Source organism: Alosa sapidissima, chromosome 12 (genome assembly GCF_018492685.1).
Source record: "Alosa sapidissima isolate fAloSap1 chromosome 12, fAloSap1.pri, whole genome shotgun sequence".
In the NCBI taxonomy this organism is placed as follows: Eukaryota; Metazoa; Chordata; class Actinopteri; order Clupeiformes; family Clupeidae; genus Alosa; species Alosa sapidissima.
In genome coordinates, this window is record NC_055968.1 from 28,348,453 (window position 1) to 28,368,720 (window position 20,268).

Below are 20,268 nucleotides of genomic sequence, written 5' to 3' on the forward strand. Positions count from 1 at the left end.
AGAGGTGTCCCTGAGTCACTGCACTGCATACACTACACTGCTGGGGCACAACACCTGACCTCTGTGCATTGTAAGATAAATCACGGATGCATTCTTGCTTAAGTCGCCGTTTTAGTGCCCGGGAATCCATTTTCCTACTCCAGGTTCTCCTTGACCCAGGGGTCTTCATAATTTGTGAGCAGCCCATGTACACTTTATGCCTTTCAAAAGAGGCTTTTATAATTTTAAACGTAATAATCTTTGCCGCTTTTTTCCTTAGCACGCGGGTCGATGTATGTTTTCCCCCCCTTTTCGCTTTTCTTTTTTTTCCAGTGTAGTTTATAGTGTGACAATAAACACTTGCAGATTAAGTTTCACCCCCTGACACTGAAAGGAAATTCTTGTTTAATAGAAAAATTGCGAGAAGCTGTACGGATGATCAAAGTTTCACCGTACTGAAATCAAATAATTAGGGAACGGAAGAGAAAGGCCAAAGAGAGAAACTCTGCTCTGTCTCATCTTATTTAAAGCAAATCTCTCCCCAGATTCAATCCATTTTATTCATTGCTTGTTTGATTAACACATGCAAAAGAACACACACATAGCCAAAGAGAGAGAGGAAGTCCTTTTGTGTCAATAGGCTTTGAAAAGATGTAATGATCTCACAGTGTAAATAACACTTGAGGATCAAGTTCAAGTTGCCTTTATTATCTGTATCTATTCACTGAAGTCGGAAGGCTGTTTGGTTTCATATGTAATTGTTAAAACTGTTTTCAGCCGGAAAAAGTCTGTATTTTACACTTCGAACTGAAGTGCACCCGTATATCATATGACATGACCTTTAAGTTGAAGAATCTTTTCATATACAGCTGGGTGCGGCTATTTGTACAAATGTCCATTTTTTAAAAAGTGAAAACTTTTGTGCACTTAATTAAGAATACAGTATCATAACCTTGTGTTTGTACTCTGTTTTTTTTAATTACACTCAGTGGACACTTGGTTGATTTGTTTATGAGCCTTAATTATTTTGTAAGGTATTTGAAACCGTGCTTTTTCTTGACCCATTATTTCTTATACAATTACAAGACAGGGAAAGTGAATTATTTATTTCAATTAGACTGCCTCACTGGTCAAACTCTTTATCTTCTGCTTTGATGACCATTCTTCTGTTGTTCTGTCCATATTACAAGGATGTCCACAGGTGCAGGGGTAGGCTTTCATATGGAAATTATGTTCTTCTTTTTTCATCTGTGCACAGAAAGGCTAAGATTGTATTCCCATCCCCAAAACCTTGAGTGAGGTGGAGCAATGCAAACAAACCCGAATCCGCTCAACAGACCCATTTAAATCTGCGTCTGGTGAAAACAAACCACCCACTTTATTTCCTTAGCCCGGATGAGTTTAACGCCGCGTGTCATTTAGCCTTCATTTGAATGAAGCGACGCCGGCGCGCAGTCACATTTGTTAAATACGACCCGGCCGCTTAACGTTTATGTATTTATGAATTTATTTTGACACCTCGCTCCACTCCGTGTGCCCCTGTCAGAGCGCGCATGGCTCTCTTCATTATGTTGCCAGTTACAGTGACTGTGTCTATGCAAAACATGCTTACGCCTGTGTGTGTGTGCGCGCGTGCGTGTGTGTGTGTACATTTGCACACTGTGGCATAATTTACGGTGGTGGCGGCACTTAATGGAGCCGTGAGCCATAATGCATGTTGGCTAAAATGCGGGGAGGGGCTAACGATGGGCTCACAGTGCACTGGCCGGGTCAGGAGGGGAGGTCTGGACGCTACTGGCTCTGCTGGGGTGCTGTACGCTGATAGATGTTCAGGAGGGGAGAGGGAGACGATCACATGCCCAGGGGACAACTTGTTTTTTGTTTTTTATTTTATAATATAAATGTTATTAGTGCAACTTAATATAATTAGATTATATATATATATATATATATATATATATATATATATATATATATATATATAGTTTATATTAGGAAGTTTTCACATTATAAACCACAAAGCTAAACCACAAACCACCATATGAAACATGATTTGTAAAGAAGGCAAAAAGAGCTTTTTGTTATAAGAACTTTTTTTTTAAAGCATACAAACAAATTTGTACAAATTACAAATTGGTTTAATTGAAGCTAATTAAAAAGTATCATTAGGTAAATTAGTATTCTTGGGTACATTTGTAAAGGGGGAAAAAAAAGAGAGAAGATTGTGTATTCCAAAGCTTTGTGTGAGTGTTACTAAATGTTTACATTGAATACACATGCTCACTCTTTAGCTCGTCAACATCTTAGATGGTGTTCAACATTACATCCATTTTCATTTTCTGCATTCGTTGAGCGTAAAAAAATAAGATGTGCGTTTATATAGCGATATCGCCCCCCCATTCTCCTGCTACCGTGAAAAGAAGGAAGATACTCCTCTGTGTGTTATAAATGGATCCTAGGGAGACCAAGCGACTCTATAGTCTGTCACCACACAAGCGCAGAGTGGCGCGCTGAGTGCTTTACCTTAGCAGGGGCCACCAATGCAATCTGTTCTGCAAGGGCGGCCTTTTCTTCCCCTCCATCTCTCTCTCGCTTGCACTCTCTCTCTCTCCCTGTTGTTCTCAATAGCTTCATTTCTGGGGGTTCGGTGTGGGGTGACAGATGATAGCTTAAAGTAGTCTCCTTAGTTTGCCCAGCCTATGTGTCACTTTCAGCTCCCATTAGCTTTGACAAACTGATACATTTCAGCTTCGCAAACACACACACATACACACACACACACACACACACACACACACACACACACACACACACTTTGTGCGCAAACCACTCACCTCACCCCCCTTTTCGAGGCGGATGATGACTTAACAGCAATTTGGGTGATGGCAGAGTGAGTGGGCTGTGGAGGGCTTGCGGGTGGGGAGGTGGGCTATTTTTGTTTCCCAATATCCCCTTCTTTATTTTAAATTTCATGCCTTGCTTGATGCTACATGTGTGCAGGAGTGTGTGGGGATGCTAAGTGTTCCTCTCCCCCCCCCCTTCCTCACAGGTCCGCAGCACAGTCAACCGAATCAAGGAGAGAAGAAAGGCCCTCAACTTCTCTGTGAGTTATTTGTGTACTTGTCATGTACATATATATTTTTTGGTGCCTTGCAGAGTTCACCCTGACACATTGCAGTGAGGCGATGATGTGTTTGGACAACAGCATGTAATATCTGGTCTTAGTGTGTGTGTGTGTGTGTGTGTGTGTGTGTGTGAGGGAGGGAGAGAGAGAGTTTGTGTGTGATGGAACGGTTTTGTTGAGCAGTCTACTGGACGTTCTGTATGAGCTGCCCTTGTAGATCAAATATATACCTTTGTTATTTTCCTCTAGACCCGGCTCACCTCTCTCCCCCCCCCCCCCCCCTCCCCCCTCCCCCCTCTTTAAACAGGACCGCGGCACCTTAATCCCGGCAGTGTCAACTGCAGCACCAGGGGTTACAAGTTTCTAATCCTGGGATGAGCTGTCCCCTGACATTAAACTGTCAGGCCAGTATTTATACCGGTGGCTGCAGCTCCTCGCCATCACTTAGCCCCTGCAAAGCACTTTAAAAGTAGTTAATAGCCCCTCGACACCCCCTGCTGTGCCGTGTGACCCCCCACCCCACGCCACGCCACGCCACCCAACCCTCTCATGCACCCACTATTGTCCCCCTCAACACATTGCCACATGAAGCACATACGTCAGGCACACACACACACACACACACACACACACATATATATCACACCCCACCCCCATATGCAAGCTCATACATCACACCAGCATAGAGGAAACACACACCTACACACATGCATACACATACATACATACATACATACATACACACACACACACACACACACACACACACACACACACACACACACATAGACATACACACACACACACACACACACACACACACACACACACACACACATACATACACCCCTCCCCCTCACCAATCTCATACACACACAGCAACGCCACAGTCCAAGCCCTTATGAATGATCACATTAACTCCCTCCCGGGTTGTCACGCTTTATAGGTTATAGCAGTTTGTCCCAGTCTGCTCGCCACCGCCACCAGGTCATTGAGAACGGAATGAGACAATTTCTAAAGGCAGATTGATTTTAGAATATAGGCCCCGTTCTTCCCTTTGACCCCCTGACAGGCTGCCACTGTAAAGATTGTGACTTGTAAAAAATGACTCCTGGCTCACGGCGTACCTCCCACCCACCCACCCAGCCAAGCCATCGTTTGCACCACCCACCCTCACCCCACCCCACCACCACCACCACCACCACCACCACCACCTTCCACCTGATATATTGCCTGCCCATATTATCAGTGGCGCGGGCCATTTTTAGTGCTTTCTGGCAATTTTCCAATTTTCGAAAGTCGCCGTCCGAGTTTGCCCATGCAGCGGATGTTTTTTAGCTAATGCTGCCGCGGCACATAAATCTGGATGAGATGCTATGGCACATTCGCCTCAGTGTCTCTCAGCAGAACGCGCTGTGCAGAATGTCTGTCAGAATGGGTGGTGAGTGTCAATCGCTGCACTTTACAGCCGCAGAGCCGTGGTGGATGGCTTTGGTTGTGCAGTTGTTGTTTGTCTCTGGCTCTTTTCCTCTCTCTCACTCTCTGTTTGTGGCCTAAAGGGTGCCATTGTGTGAGAGCTGAAATGAACCCACCCTTTTTGGTCACTTAAATGAAAACACATAGCATAACATGCTCTGGACGTGATATTGAGTCAGCATCTCCTGATTAGACTTATGCTGATCTCTGAACAGTTATGTTATTTGTAAGTCAAATAAGCTGACACAGGGAAGGACCATCAGCAGACGACCCTAACACACTGTTTCAAGACCAGATGAGCATTGTGCTCAGATAAAAGCCCTCTTGTCAATAACAAATTACCATAAAGCTGACGAAGTCTTTATCTTTTTCTTATACTGGGTGCCTTTGAAGGCAGCACCCCTCCCTCCCCAAGCTAAGCATAGCATTTGCTCAAACCCCCAGGCTGTGTGTGTGTGTGTGTGTGTGTGTGTGTGTGTGTGTGTGTGTGTGTGTGTGTGTGTGTGTGTGTGTGTGTGTGTGAGTGTGTGTGTTCGTGTATGGTCTTGCCCCCCCTCAGATGCACACACACACACACTGACACACTGTTATTTACACCCCTCCACCCCTACCCCATCCCCCACCCTGACCAATGTTTCCAGGTTGCTTTGATACCAACTGTCTCCTGACCCCTGCGACCCCCTACTTGTACACACATGGGCAGATTGCTTTGCTGAAATAAAGCTGTCAGTTGCACCACTCAAATAAATAATGAGGGCCTCTCAATACCTGGAGGTCCGCACTTTGACAGCCCTGAAATATAGATATAAATTGGAAGCGGATTAGTTTTTTGATCCTATTTCAAGTTTTGACAAGATATAGGATATGTTTGAGTGTGTGTGTGTGTGTGTGTGTGTGTGTGTGTGTGTGTGTGTGTGTGTGTGTGTGTAGCGGTGCATGTGTGTGTGTGTTTGTGTATATGTTGTCGTGTGTCCGTGTGTATACACAGTGCGCGTGTTTCCTGAATATCTGCATTGGGTTGCATGGGCCGTAAAAGGGACCCTGTGTGGCGACGCGGTGTTTGTCCAGCAGTCACCACTGCTTTGGATTCCTGCATGACAGGCATACTGTATGTAACAGAAGAAGGCAGAACTGCAGGAGCTATTTCAGAGATGCTGCAGCATGGCTCTGATGGCTCGGGGGTTGGTGGAAGGCCTCTTTGAAAAGAAGCCTAGAGTATGCACACTAGAGTATGATTTTGTTTAATGGTATATCATTAATGACATGTAACAACATTGCATTGATGTGTTTACATGTTTTCATTTGGGTGTCATGGTGCATACTGTAAATTTTGTGGTTTCAAATTCACAAGCTCAGAAATGGAAATATAAGGCCTACTGTCACAATTCTGGGCTCATGACTCATCAACAGCGCTAAAGTGAAGCTTGTCTGACCTAGATCTGCAGACATTACTCATTGAGGTCAATGCCCACTGCTTAGGGTGGCATACCCAAAGTGATATTTTGAATATGCCACTTTCACAGTGGAGAAAGAGACAATGAGATATCAGATGGGATTTTAAATTCCATACACATGATTTGTTTAGAAAAACAATCCTTGCTAGGAGTTTGTTTCCCAGTTTTTAAACAAAACGTATAAAAAAATACTGGTTAATACATAAACTCACTTCTATTTGTTTTTAATAGTTTATGCATCTGTTTGCACCATTCCCTCTCCTCCAGAACTGCGCCAGCTCCAGACCGTGCAGCTCCATCACCAGCTCTCGGCCGGGCAGCGCCCCCGCCACGGGGCCCCAGGGCCTGGGCGCGCCCCTCTCCTCCCACTGCGACAGCACCAGCCTGGAGGGGGAGAGCGCCACCTACACCAGCCGGAGTGAGTAGCATCCCCCCCCCTCCCCCCTCCTCCCGGGGGGCTTCCCAGAGATGAGTGGGGTTGTAAGAGAGAGGATTTTTTTGGGGAGACCCGCAGCCCATGTGTTTCAAATGGGTAATAGGCAAAAGCTCGGAACTTGTTTTTGGGAGGGTCCTGTTAACAATCATGCATAAAAAAATCTTTTATGTTCTTTATGTTTTAATTTTACTTCAAATCTTTTATGTTCAATTTTACAGATGTGATGCCTGTGTGATGTTTTATGTTCAAATGAATGTGCAAAGTGGAATATAGAGTATAACTATGTGTGAATGATTTGAACACCATCCACCTCCAAACCTCCTGTTTTAGATTAGAAGAAAACAGGAACAAAGTTGACGCCATGTCCAGATGGTGTGATGTGTGATTATTTTCAGAATCACATGCAGAAAGTTGATATTGCATGGGTTGGCTTGTGATGGCGGTGGCTTTTGTGTATACTCTTTCATTTGTGTGTGTGTTTACTTGTCTCCATGTGTCTGTATGTCCTTGTGTGTGTGTGTGTGTGTGTGTGTGTGTGTGTGTGTGTGTGTGTGTGTGTGTGAGAGAGTGTGAGTGTGAGTGTGTGTGGGATGCAAATCTGTCATGAATTACGATCAGAGGCAGGAGTAGCAGTTGGCAGGGAGGGTGAACTCCAGCATGACAAGCCCTCGGTTACAGTCTAACATTCTCCAGATCCCTCTGAGTGAATCGTTTCAATCTTGTTTTCTGACCCTCATATTATTGACTTGCTTCAAAGTAATGAGAGGGAGAGAGAGAGAGAATGAGAGAGGGGGAGAGAGAGAGAGAGGGAGTGTGGGTCTAAGGTAGAGACAGAGCCAGATGGGAGTTTAGGAGGAATAAAAAGTGGATGAGTGACAGCTACAGCATGAAACCAGGTGGACCTGGGAAGGCTCAACCATTTTCTTCCTCATTCATTTATTGGTATCTGTTGCTGTTGTGTCATTCGTTTTCCTCTCCTCTTCCAAGACTAAAAGCTCCCTCACCACACTCTTGGATGTCTTCCATTCTCTGTTTGTTATTTTAGTGAAAAGAAGTGTGTGTGTGTGTGTGTGTGTGGGTGTGTGTGTGTGTATGTGTGTGTGTGTGTGTGTGTGTGTGTGTGTGATTATTGCCTAATATCCATACAAAGTGATGTTACCAGTACCGGTATTAACTGCGTGTGTGTGTGTGTGTGTGTGTGTGTACACAAGAGGATAAGTACTTGTGTAGATGAGCTTGAGTTTATGCATGTGTATTATACTGTATGTGTGTGTATGTTTACATGCTTTATTGAGCGTGTGTGTGCATGTGTGCATGCATTCTGTCTCCTTACAGTTCCCTCATTAACATCCCAAGCCGAGGGGAAAGCATAATCAGCTTTAAATGCTTTCTTTTTCCTCACTATCTCAATCAGCCAGAGGCATGCAAAGCGCAGCGCAGCGCAGCACAGCACAGCACAGCGCAGCACAGAAACGGGTTACAGAGAGAAGGAGCGCAAGGAAGAATGAAAAAAAGAGAAAGGGTGTGAGAGTGACGGAGAGAGGGAGGAAGAGAGAGAGAGAAATGCACAGAAATATTGATCGTCAGGGGGTATTATCCACCCCATTACTCAGCCGATCGTGTCTCCTCTCATCCCCACGCTAACTGCATGCAAATGGAGCCGAGGCGGCAGTAGCGCGCTGGGGCCCGGGGCATGATTGAGCGGAGCGTGGGCCCCGGTGTGTGAGCGTCAGGGCCAGGCTGCGCACGTGTGTGTGTGTGTGTGTGTGTGTGTGTGAGTGTGCGTGTGTGTGTGTGAGTGTGCGTGTGTGCGTGTGTGTGTGTGTGTGTGTGGAGACGAGCGCTGCAGTATGCAGATGCCGTTGCGAGACTCTCCGGCACAAGTGCTGTAACTAATCATTCTGACGAGACACGCGCCGTGCCGGTAATGCCATGCAAACCCGCGCAATGATGGAATATTTGTTTTTAATACCGGGGCGATTTTTTAAGAACCGTCAACGTCGGTCGTAGGGGTTAGAGAATGGAAGTGGGCGGGTGGGGGTCTTATAGAACATTGAGGGATTTGTGGAACTACATAGAGAGAGAGAGTGAGGGAGGGAGAGAGAAAAAAAGAGAGAGACAGCGAGAGAGAGAGAGAGAGAAAGAGAGAGAGAGAGAGAGAGCGACCCAAGAGCCCAGTCAATGGCAGCATCTGTAGGCCCATGTGAAGGGCCTGGCACTGTAACAGATGGCTTTCACTCCACAATAAACAGCTCCACAGCTCCTAACTGATCGCTGTGTCTGTTATCTACAAGGTCAAGTAATTCTTTAAACGCAACAAGAAAGAAGAGAAAGAGGGAAAAAAACCTCAACCTCATTTATGGGCACCTTTGATCAATTCATACCTTTAACTCCTTAGGGACAGGGCGTCTGCGTTGGCCAATAGCAGCAAAAGGGATGGCAGCAATGAACGAAAAGGACAAGTTCCTGTTCAGTCTGTATTTTGTGCTGTATTGATTGAATCTGTAGACTAGGATATTGAAAATCTATTTTACTCTCTATGTGGCATATGGAATTAGCAAGGTCTCCACTGAATGTAGAGGTTGAAAACTACGTGGCATCTATGTATGCCTTCTATTGTCAGTAAGTTTTTGCTGACAGTTACCACTGTATTTTTTCTTTTATTGCCCAGGCCTTTTTTTTTTTGACGCTTGACTTGCATCATGGAATTTAGGTGTTATTGTCATTATTTCATAGCCTAGAAATCTAGACGCACCCTAGCGGCAGCAAATTACATTTGCTGCCAGGGCTAGTCTAGCAACTCTCCGTTGGCTTGTGAGCTCGAAAAATTAAGCTTCTATCAGGCCAATCAAATCGTGTAAAGAGTTGTTAGGCAGGCTTAACATAATGATTAATGATGAGTTGCAACGGTTTGGCTTGAAATCCCTGCTACTTGAAAACAAATAAGATAATGTTGCTTTTGGCGAACAGTGTGACACGAGTTACGCTTTTATTAAGTTGGCAAAAGTTTGAACTAGCCAACTAGCTCCGCTGGTGGGAAACCATGGGACTCATAGCGCTGTCCTATTGCGTGCAGAGGAAATTTGAAAGACAACCGATTATCCCGCCCCTCGGACTGAGCACTGGGAACGGTGAATGCCCAGACCCTACATTTTAATGTGGGTCTGGCTCGTCAGGCTAATTATTTCATTTACCTCTAGGCTCATTTTTATACACTTATTTTTATACACGCAGAAGGAATGTCAGGCTCAAATACCACAGATTGCAGTTGTCTTTCATAAGGCCTCTATTGAGATGCCCCCATCCTCCCGTCCCCTCGCTAAATGTCAGAGCTCAGCACAACGTCCTGTATGTCAGGGCTGTACAGTGCGCACGTGGCTTGCCGCCTCCAGGCCTGGCCCCCGCGTCTCAACACATGTTCCTCCGCCGCACGGGAATGCAATTAGAGGTTCCAGTGTCTAAATAGAGGGGGCTTTGCTGTGCTGCATGCAATTGTAGATTACACCCAGATCTTCCCCAAACCCAAGCCCCCCTGTCTGACGGTGTGTGTGTGTGTGTGTGTGTGTGTGTGTGTTGAGGAAAAAACAGGGGGGGGGGGGTCATCACTGTACAGTGGTAAGGGAGTTGTCACGCATGTTTACGGTGATTCATTGACATGGCATATGATTCCTGCTCTCTGTAAACGCCCAGGAGAGATTACAGCATCCGCCTGCCTGGGATCATCTGGGAGGCTCTGTGCTCCACACTCCACACACGTAGACACCCCCCCACCACCACCACCACTCCCAACTATACCTTCAGCCCCCCAGCTCCTAAAAAACCCCTTACCCAAGCCACTGCCTGTACCAAAGCAATCCCCTGGTACCCCAGCTCAAGCGGCTTTACGTCAATTGTAGATGGGCTGTCTAGTTGATATGTGGACATTTTTGTATAGTTAGTGGATGTACAGTACATTATCCAAGCAGGATGTGAAAGTGGTTTGTGCTCTATTGTTTGTACTTATTGAACTCTGTCTTTTTTTTTTGGTTTATTTGTTTGTGTTATGTTATGTTTTGTATCTTTTTTGTTTTAATCGTGTGCTGTCGTCCACGACAGACTAATGGCAAAGACAAGTGTGAGTGCGCCTGTGTAGAATATTCATGTCAGTGTGTCGTTGTTTCTGTGTTTTGTGAGTTCATTCTTCGTTCTCTCCTCACACATGTGGTTATAATGTCACTGCTTTCTCGTTTTACTGCCCCGGGCGCAGTAATTTAATTACCAGTCCTAAATGAGAAATAAAAATGTATTGATTATCAAATATATGCAGTATAACATCTTCAGTATTTTTTTATTGAGACAAATAATATAGTAATGCATTCCGCACTGAAAACCTTTGATTCAATAAATTCAGTGAACATTTACTGTACAAATTTATGTTCCTAATTAAATAACACCATGAGCCATAATTGATGAATATGATTATGAAAAAAAAAATATATGTACAAATTACAGCAATAAATGCAAATCACATTGGACTCCATCCCAGCCCTGTGTTTGTGCATCTCTGTGAGTGTGTTTCTCTGTGTGTGTTCAGTGTCTTCATGATCAGATGTGATTTGCTAAGAACACTACATCTGGCTGTGCCAAACCAGGACCCTTAAGTCAATACAAAACACATTCTCCCTCACCTTCCCCCCTCCTGTTTTCATAAACCTCTTCATTCTCTACTTCTCTGACAAATAACTGGACTTGACCTTGGACCAAATGTGTTCATTTGTGTGTGTGTGTGTGTGTGTGGGAGAGAGAGAGAGAGAGAGAGAGAGAGATAGAAAGAAAGAAAGAGTGTGTGTGAGCGAGTGAGAGATAGAAAGAGACACAGAGAGAGTGTGTGTGTGTGTTAGTGCTCTGAGCTTTATGTTCCCCAGAGTATGTTTAGTAAATGGGAGAGACCAGAGCAGGGATATGTCATTCTTGTGTCAGGCACTTTGAGGACTTGATTGTAGCTTGCCGTGTAAATACCCAAATAAACACTATGCCCAGTGTGTTATTGCGTTCTGTTTATTTACATTCCTGTTTCTCCTCTCTTGTGCTCCTGCTCTCTCTCTCTCTCTCTCTCTCTCTCTCTCTCTCTCTCTCTCTCGCTTTCTCTTTCTCTCTCTCTCTTTCTCTCTCTCTTGCTTTCTCTTTCTCTCTCTCTCTCTCTCTCTCTCTCTCGCTTTATCTTTCTCTCTCTCTCTCTCTCTCTCTCTCTCTTGCTTTCTCTTTCTCTCTCTCTCTCTCTCGCTTTCTCTTTCTCTCTCTTTAGCCCTCTTTACACTCTCTTCCGCTTGTCTCTCCCTCAGATTCCTTTTGAATGACACGACTAGGCCAAAATGACAAAGAAGAACTTGATAATGGAGTTTTCAAGCGTCAGCCATATTTATTTGCTTTTAGATATTTGTAATTGTCTGTGTGTTTGTGTGGGTGGGTGGGTTATATGCCAAAGAAAATAGCACATTCAAGCATACAGCCACTGTTTCTTTCCACTGCAATTATTAATTCTAGGCACACTCTTGAAAGTTTAAAATCCAAGAAAAGGTATTCAAAATATATATAAAACATGAAAAAAAACAACAGCAGGAACGGGGGGAGATGTCAAATATAATAAATTGCAAGCTCTGTGTGGAATACTCGACCTGTTAAGGAGCCTGTGTACATTATCCATAGGGATATGTATGGGATATGAGGTTAGTCGTGGTGAGGGCGGTAGCTAGTGGGACATGATGGATGGCCGTAAGGTGTGCCCCATGAAATTCCTTTCGTCTTTTTCCCCCTCTCCATCTGTTTATTCATCCCATCCGCCAATCCGGCCTGGTGCCACCGACACCGTGGCTGGGTGGAGTATGGCCACTGGCATCTCCGACGCATGCCACTTAGCAAGTCAGCTGAAAGAGAGAGAGAGAAGGAAATGGAGGAGAAGAAGGATGTGTTTCTGTGTGGTGCTGTACAGTGGTGCTAGCGGAGTCTTTTTTTCCCTCTCTTTTTGGTAATGCGCTAGGCGTCAGCATCTGAAAGTTGTAGTGTATTGAGTCAGACGGCGATGATGTGCCCTTGTCGAACCCCTCCCCTCTCCTTTCCTCTTCTGTCCTCCCTGTTTCTCCACACCCGTCCTTTGTGCTCTCCTCCCTCTTTTCGTCTCCTCCTCCTCCTCCTCCTCTCCTCCTCCTCACCTCCTCCTCTCCTCCTCCTCACCTCCTCCGCTCCTCACCCTGTTTGGTGCTAATTCCTGACAGATGTCTTATAAACGTATGCTGGCTGTGGAGGCAGCCCTCTGGTGATGAGCAGCTACAACATTAATGGAATTCTTGGCTCTCTGGCACCCACTGACTCTGCTGCTGCAACTCTCTCCCTCTCTCTCTCTCTCTCCCTCTCTTATTCCCCTCTGTCTCTGACTTTATTCTCTCAGCTTCTCTCATTCATTTTCTCTGTGTTTTTTTTTCTTCTTTTACTCTGCAACACACACTGATGATCCTTTTTTTTTCTTCTTTTACGTCTGCAACACACACTGATGATCCTTTTCTCTGTCATTAGCAAACCATGCATCTGAAATTCCTCACCCCCTAGGCACAGCAGTACATTTGACCCCTTTCTGATTTTGGCTGCCTCTTCAAGGCCACCTATCAGTCCCTCTTACTGTCCCTCTTATCCCTTAGAGGTGACCTCCACCGACACACCGTGTCACTGCGGCCCCAGAGACTGCTGGGTGTGTGTGTGTGTGTGTGTGTGTGTTTGCAAAGGCAGTGAGGGTGGCTGGGGGGGTGGGTGATGGAATGGGGGGGGGGGGTGGATGGGGTTGAGGAGTGCAGGCTGTAAGATGGGTGAGAGGAGAGGTGAGTCGAGGAGCAGGTAGCGGGACGAGCTGACAGCACTCTAAACCAATGGCGCATCAAGACAGCTCTGCCCAGGCCTGCCGTGGCCATAGATCAGGCCAGGGAGGCTGGCGGACTGGCTGAGGGTGACAAGGGAATAACATCCCTTTCTCCTCAATCGACAGGGGCCATAACTCCTGCTCCTCCAGGGACAGATTGAGAAAGGCAATAGCCAGGGGCCCGGGAGGCAAAGGAGGGATGCTCCTAGGAGAACTGAAAGTTAAAGAAGCCGCAAGCCACCGTGGCATTTTATTTTTGTACTATGGACATAGTTGGACACGAATGGAATGCATTCTTTTGTATATCCATTCATCTGAACAATGTCTACACAGGAATAATAATATAGAAATAACATCAGAAAACAAAGTAATAGTAAAATGTCACCAGAAGAGCGTGAAATGATGTCAAGTGAATCTGATGATAAGTTGATGTTTGATTTGTGATCTGTGTGTATGTTCCTGGGTTTTATTTGGCATCTAAAGACTTTCTCGATAGATAGCTGTCTAGATAAAGGTCAGGCATTGATCGGTTGTCAGTTATATGGTCCTCCATAGCTATCAGAATCATCAAACGATTGCAGCTCTTCTTCAGCTTGATCTGTTTGGGTTTGGACAGTGAAAAATCATTGATTTCAGTGAACACAATTCAAGCTGACTGGCAGGACGTGAGACAGAGAGAGAGACAGAGAGAGAGAGAGAGAGAGAGAGAGAGAGAGAGAGAAAGAAAGGAAGAGGTTAAAGAAAGAGATGGTGCACAATCCAAAGACGGGGACAAATCCCTGGTCTCCATTGGTTGGTAGCGCTGTGTTGGTGACACAGGAAGGAGCTCTGGAGCTCACTGGCTATGAGAACTACACCCACCCTCTCGCTTCTTCAACACTTCCCCACCTCCCGTCTCCACATTCAGGAAGTCCTTTTATGGCTTTGTCAATTCTCCACTGGCTTATTGAATGTGTTTTAATGGCTTTTTTATTTTCAATTATAACCACTAGTGTGTCCGCGTCACCATGATGAAGCGCCCGATATAAAACGGAGTAATTTAAAACCGCCTGCTTAAGAAAATTATGCATTTTAGCACATTGATGCGCCACAGAGATTTATCGGCCCGCAGCCTGGGAGCACAGCACCACTTTAACGGCCTCTTGTAGCCAATTGATTTTTCTCTCTTTTTTTTTTTTTTAAAAAGAAGATGGCGGGAAGGCAATTGACGCTAAACAAAGAATCATTTTAAAATCCACAGTGAGAGCAGACAGTGTTTATAATGTTGTCTTGAAGAGGGTGAGGTGGGGGGGGGGGGGGTAGAGGTGGTGGTGGTGGGGCTGGTGGGTGTTGTCTAGTGCACTTGCTATGACATTCCCAGGCTTTGTGGTCACCGCCATCAGAAGAGAGGAAGGTTAAATCCCAAATGCTCACCCCAAGATTTATTGGCAATATATTAAACCCCAAAAACGCACAGGGTTATTAACTTTAACTAGCCCGCAGGCTTTGTCATCAAGTTGATGAAGGCAAACAGATCAGCTCTGCCAAATGCTGGAGGGGAGGGGGGGGCAGGGACTGATGATAAGATGAGGGGGATTGACACCAGACCAAAAAATGAAGGGCACTAACACTACTGTAGTCTGGTGCCTCATCTCCCCTTGTCCCATGTAACCTTCTCTCTCTTGCTCTCTTTCACTGAGTCTCACTATCTCTCTCTTCTATGACTTCACCTTTGACAAACCCCCCCCCTCTCTCTCTCTCTCTCATGCACACTCTCGTTTGGTCTCTTCCTGTGTCTGGTCCTTCGTCAGGCTTCCCTTTCTGTCTGTCTTTGTCTTTCTGTTTCTCTCTCTCTCTTTCTCTCTCTCCCCCTCTTCTCTCTCCTCACTAGCCGGGCACCTGCTTCACTGAAGGTGAAAGAAGTGCTCACTTGAGCTCATTGAAAAGTAGATGTGACAGTAAATTTTTCAGCCCCCGAGATGGGAGATCTTGTTATAGCAGCACCGAGATGGGGGTCAGGGCAGTGCCTGTTGATGATTGAGGAAAAGAGAAGTAAATTCATTCTGCTGCCGGCACTTTGTCAAGTGCCAGTAGCTTACCGTTGAGAGCCAGTCACCCATCACTGTGTTACGGCCCCAGAGGTCATCCACCCCGCATAAATCACCAGCCTGAGACAGGGCAGAGCGGGGGGCTGCTGCTAAACCTATTGCCTGCCGCGTCCCTCCTCTCCTCTCCTCTCCTCTCCTCTCTTCTTGTCTCCTCTCCTCTCTTCTCTGCTCCTCTCATCTTCTCTTCACTCCCCACTGCCCCCCACCCCCTTCTCTCTTAGCCATAGAAGAAATAAAAAAAAAAGAAGAGCACAGCAATGTTATTGAGTCAGGTACCCCATACAAAAATGCTGCCACATGTTGCTAAAAGCCAATAAGGAAAACCTCCCCAGGTTATTGATCCAGCCAGAGGGAATGAAGTCATGAAAAAGGTGTTTTTTTTTTACGGTCTATCCCCCATCCCCCTTTGTGTGTGTGTGTGTGTGTGTGTGTTTTTTTTTTTTTTTTAAAGAATTGTTTATTGCAATGAGGCAATTAAGCCCGTTGCTTATACATCCAGGTCTGTCCTCTTTCTGATGAAAAGTATTGATTCTTCACTCCTCTACCCCCACCCCTACCCCTCATGCTGGGGCTTCATAAGTGACAATGTTTTTGATTACTCTTGACGAAGCTCCTTGGAGTGCTAATTAAAACAGCAGCAGATGTGCAGGTGCAGGGAAGATCATTAGAAAGCAGGACCCACTCCACCCACCACCACCCTCCGTCTCACATCCACCCACCAACTCCACTCTCCCCATATCCAGGCCCGTCTCCTCTCCACCTCTCCTGCACTCAGGCACGGCAAGCAGCAGCACACCTGAGAGTGCAGCAGGCCGCAGAAGCTTTCCTCTGAAGAGGGATGTGAGGGTGGGGGGGGTGGAGAAGACAAAATAAAAAACATGAGGAGCAAGAAGAGGAAGAACAAAAACAAACCCGTCTCAAAGTAGAACAAAAGAATTAAAAGGCATACAGCATGCCAATGCGTGCACCAGAATGGTACCATGGTACAAAAGACTTTTTTTTATAAGTTTGAAAGACAGAAGGAGCACAGCTGCAGCGAGCTAGAAAGCTTTTTGAGGTGTTCTCTTTTCTGAGGTTTTACACTCCTGTGTGAAAATGGGCTGGGATAACAAAGCGTCGTGTTCGTTATTTTATTTTGAGAGGGTGTGAAATGCAAGCCTGTACCCATGTTGGTCCACCTCTGATTCTGGAATGATTTTGGGGCTGCCGGCACGGCCGGGAGATTTTCGGTATGCTCCTGCAGACTCCGTCAGTGGGCTTCCAAAGCAAATATGGAGAACATACGCCAGCCAATGTTTTTCTTTTTTTTCTTTTTTTACAAAAACAGTTAATTGATATATTATGAAATTACTGATATCTTGAGCGGCCATATGCAAACATTTTTCTGGGGCAGCGAGAAAGCGAGAGGGAGAGAGTGAGAGGGAGGAAAGAGGATCCGGTCGGTACACTCCTGCTTTCAATATTCTGTCTTATTAGGTTGTGATTATCCAGGAGAGCCTGGTTTCTCTCAAAGTGGGTCCAGGAGAGAGAGGGGAGGCCAAGTCATCAGGAACCACAGTTTTTGTCTACTTCCAGAATGTGGAAAACCCCCTCAAAAATTCATATTTCAAAAATTCTTCTCATTTTAAACACTGCTTTGCATAATCATAGAATAATTAATGTAGGAGAGTCATCAGTGCAGCCAGACCCAAACTCATGTAGGTTATAAAATGATCGAGGACTGTTCAAAAGCAGATTTATCAATGAAAACAAACATTCTTTGTAAAGAAATCCAAACCCCAAAAATATAATCCCATACTTGTACAGTGTTGCATGTAATTGTATGCTCATGTAGTGCCCGTAACAAAGAAGTATTTTGTACTGGTCACCACCACTTTGAAAAATGACACGTCTGGCGGTCGATTCCTGCAAAATGGTGTGCCATATTTTTCATCCTTTTTAGTCCTCCCTCCTCATTCTGTTTGTGAAGCGAGGGGCGGTGGCAGAGCGAGCTCCGCTAAACAATATGAATGAGTGCCCTTGGTGCCCTGTAAAAACAACAGGCCGGCGTTTCCTCCCTTTGATCGCTACAATGTATCTAATGCAGTTTCCCCTCCGCCTGTTTGGGCACTATTCTGATGGAGCTGAATTAGAGGCCATGAGGCCAAAATGTTGCCACCAAATCACATGTTTGATAATATGCACAGTTCACAGTAGCCTGTTTTTATCCATTACTTTTGTCATGATTGAATGAGTGCAGTATGTGTTTACTCATATGTTTATGAGTATGTGTAAAAAAAGAGTACAGTTTAAATTATATGATTTCTTTTCTTCATAAGCTATGATTTGCACTAAAACAAACAGAATACTGGAATCATCATGGAATTTGAAGATGTGTGGTGTCTGTTTTTCCTTCTTGACTCATCTTTTCTTCCGCAATGCATTCTCCTGCCTCCAGTGAGAATTTTGCCATGGCTTATGCTAACCTTTCAAAGGACAGCGACAGCAGCCGCAACAAAACAAGCAGCCGCACGCGTCTCATGGAGCAGCCCACAAGCAGCTGGCCCCAAGCCACCAACGATTCAGACAACCGCACCATGTTCTGATGGAATATTACACACACACACACACACACACACACACACACATGTATCCTCACACGCAAACACACACACACAAAGAAAGGAAAAAAAGATGACAAGAAAATAGTCGAAAAACGAGGGGAAAAAATGAAACGACAACACGAAACGGTGCAGCAGCCTCCCTGGAGCTTGCCAAAGCACTTTGTTCTGCACATATATCAGCTGTCACCCCTGGACACTTCTGAGCGGAGGAACGAAACACAATGGGCCAGACAGATGGGCCAAAACCACAGCCCTCACAGGCCGGCTCTTTTCTGATGCTATTAAAAGCTGTTTACCTCAGCCTCGGCCAGCACAGGACGGGACGGCGGAGGAACGCACTCTCAGAGCTCAGAGCGAGGGCCTTTGAATTCAGAAAGAGTCTTATATCGCCTTGACACGATATAAGACGTTATGCATAGATACCCAGTAATGTTTCAATTTGGTTGTCCAATTGGTAAGTTTCCTTTAATTTGATGGCCATAGGTGTGTGTGTGTGTGTATGTGTGTGTTAGAGGTGTACAAAGACATTATTATCTGTATCTGTTCAAATAAATCTGTATAGATATTCAGAGTGGAGACGGGAAGTGGCTGTGGTTTATACAGGAAGCCAGTTTGAATTAGGCAAGTGTTTTTAATGCCTCCCTTAACTGGGGGCATTGAACAATCTGATTAAAAAATATCAAAATCAAAAGGTTCTGTTTTGCATTTGAAATCAAACTATTTACAGTAAAGACATACAGAAAAATATCCTTCAGTTGAAGGGAACACTCTTAGATGGTGCATCATTCATGTTTCTTGATGTGTTAACATTACTGCAGTTCACTAGGGAAATGTAAATACTGTACCTTCTTTACAACAGTAAAATCCATAGCTAGCTTTACAAATCACCTGTTGCCATTTTTCTCCCTAATATTTCATTTTGATGTGCATACAGTAGGTTGCAGGGATTTGAAAGAAATCCAGCTGCCACATCCTGCTTTTGTTTCTCCAGCTCCCATTGGTAATGCTCCTCCTCAGTGTCATAGTGTCCCTGAATGATAGCTGGGAAAAATCAGCTCTCGGCCCAATCAACATCAGTGGCTACTTCTTTTCAATAATGCAATGGCACTAGGATTAGCTAGTGAAATCACAGTCCTGCATTGCAACCAGAATGGCCATTTATATTTTACTTGTGCTGCCCACAATTATATTAATTGATTTAAAAAAAAAAACAATGACTTACGCACAGACAATGTTAATCATGGAGATGACTGAATACTTTTCTGAATAGAATAATAACAAGCAATTTCAGGTTGAATGAATTTGTCTCTATCAAATTACTAGTGTATGCCCACATTGGTCTGTGGAGTTGAAAGGTCTAGTGAGAGATAGTTGCATTAGCCTTACACTAAGACACAGGATGTCCCACTATACCCCCCTAACATCACCCCCATCCACTTTTCAACTTCTCCTGCTCTGTAGGACTTATTCAGCTCTTGCAGAGAGCTCTGTCATCCTCGAGTGATGGACTCCTTGAATGCACTGACCTTTCTTCCCTGGACTGCACTCCTCCCTACCATCTCTCTATCCATCCATTCATCCATCCATCCCCTCATCCCCCTTTTCCACATCTGCCATGCAGATAAGACAGAGACGGATGAAGAGGCTCCGATGGAGCGATTTCAGTGCGGCACACAGAGGATGAGATCCGCCTGTCAGACCCCACCTTCTCGTCTTTTTTTTTTGGGGGGGGGGGGGGGGGGGGGCACAGGAGGTGTTGTTCAGGAGCAAAGATTAATCCCGACACAAATCCTCCCGGGACCATGACATCAGTGAGAGAACGTAGTACTGACAGGCTACTACTGTGTGTGTGTGTGTGTGTGTGTGTGTGTGTGTGTGTGTGTGTGTGTGTGTGTGTGTGTGTGGGTGGCTGTCCTTCCCCCAGGGCAGTTACGATGACATGATAAATAATGATAATATAGATTCTTTGATGTAATTTGCAAATGTGCACTATATTTTGCATGCTCCTACCACGACAGAAGAAAAAACAAATTCAATATTTATAAAATCAATAACGTATTCCCTTTTGCTTGTCACCAGTGTGACTGTGTGCATGGATGATAACAGGAGATTGCCTGTTAGCTCCACGACATTTTTAATTAGGCTCTTCAAACACGTGTACCCCTAGTTCTTTTTACACATTTTTTTAGCCGTCATCTTCAGCAAAGGAAAAACATCCACCCC

General features: G+C 45.1%; 1 protein-coding gene across 1 annotated transcript in view; it reads left to right on the forward strand.

Moving 5' to 3' along the window:
* Positions 1-20,268, forward strand: part of LOC121678472 (adhesion G-protein coupled receptor D2) — a 72,102-nt gene that overhangs the window by 33,318 nt on the left and 18,516 nt on the right. The window contains exons 22-23 of the mRNA XM_042058070.1: positions 3,029-3,082; positions 6,301-6,451. Of these exons, the coding sequence (XP_041914004.1) occupies positions 3,029-3,082; positions 6,301-6,451 (205 nt within the window). The remainder of the gene's footprint in view (positions 1-3,028; positions 3,083-6,300; positions 6,452-20,268) is intronic.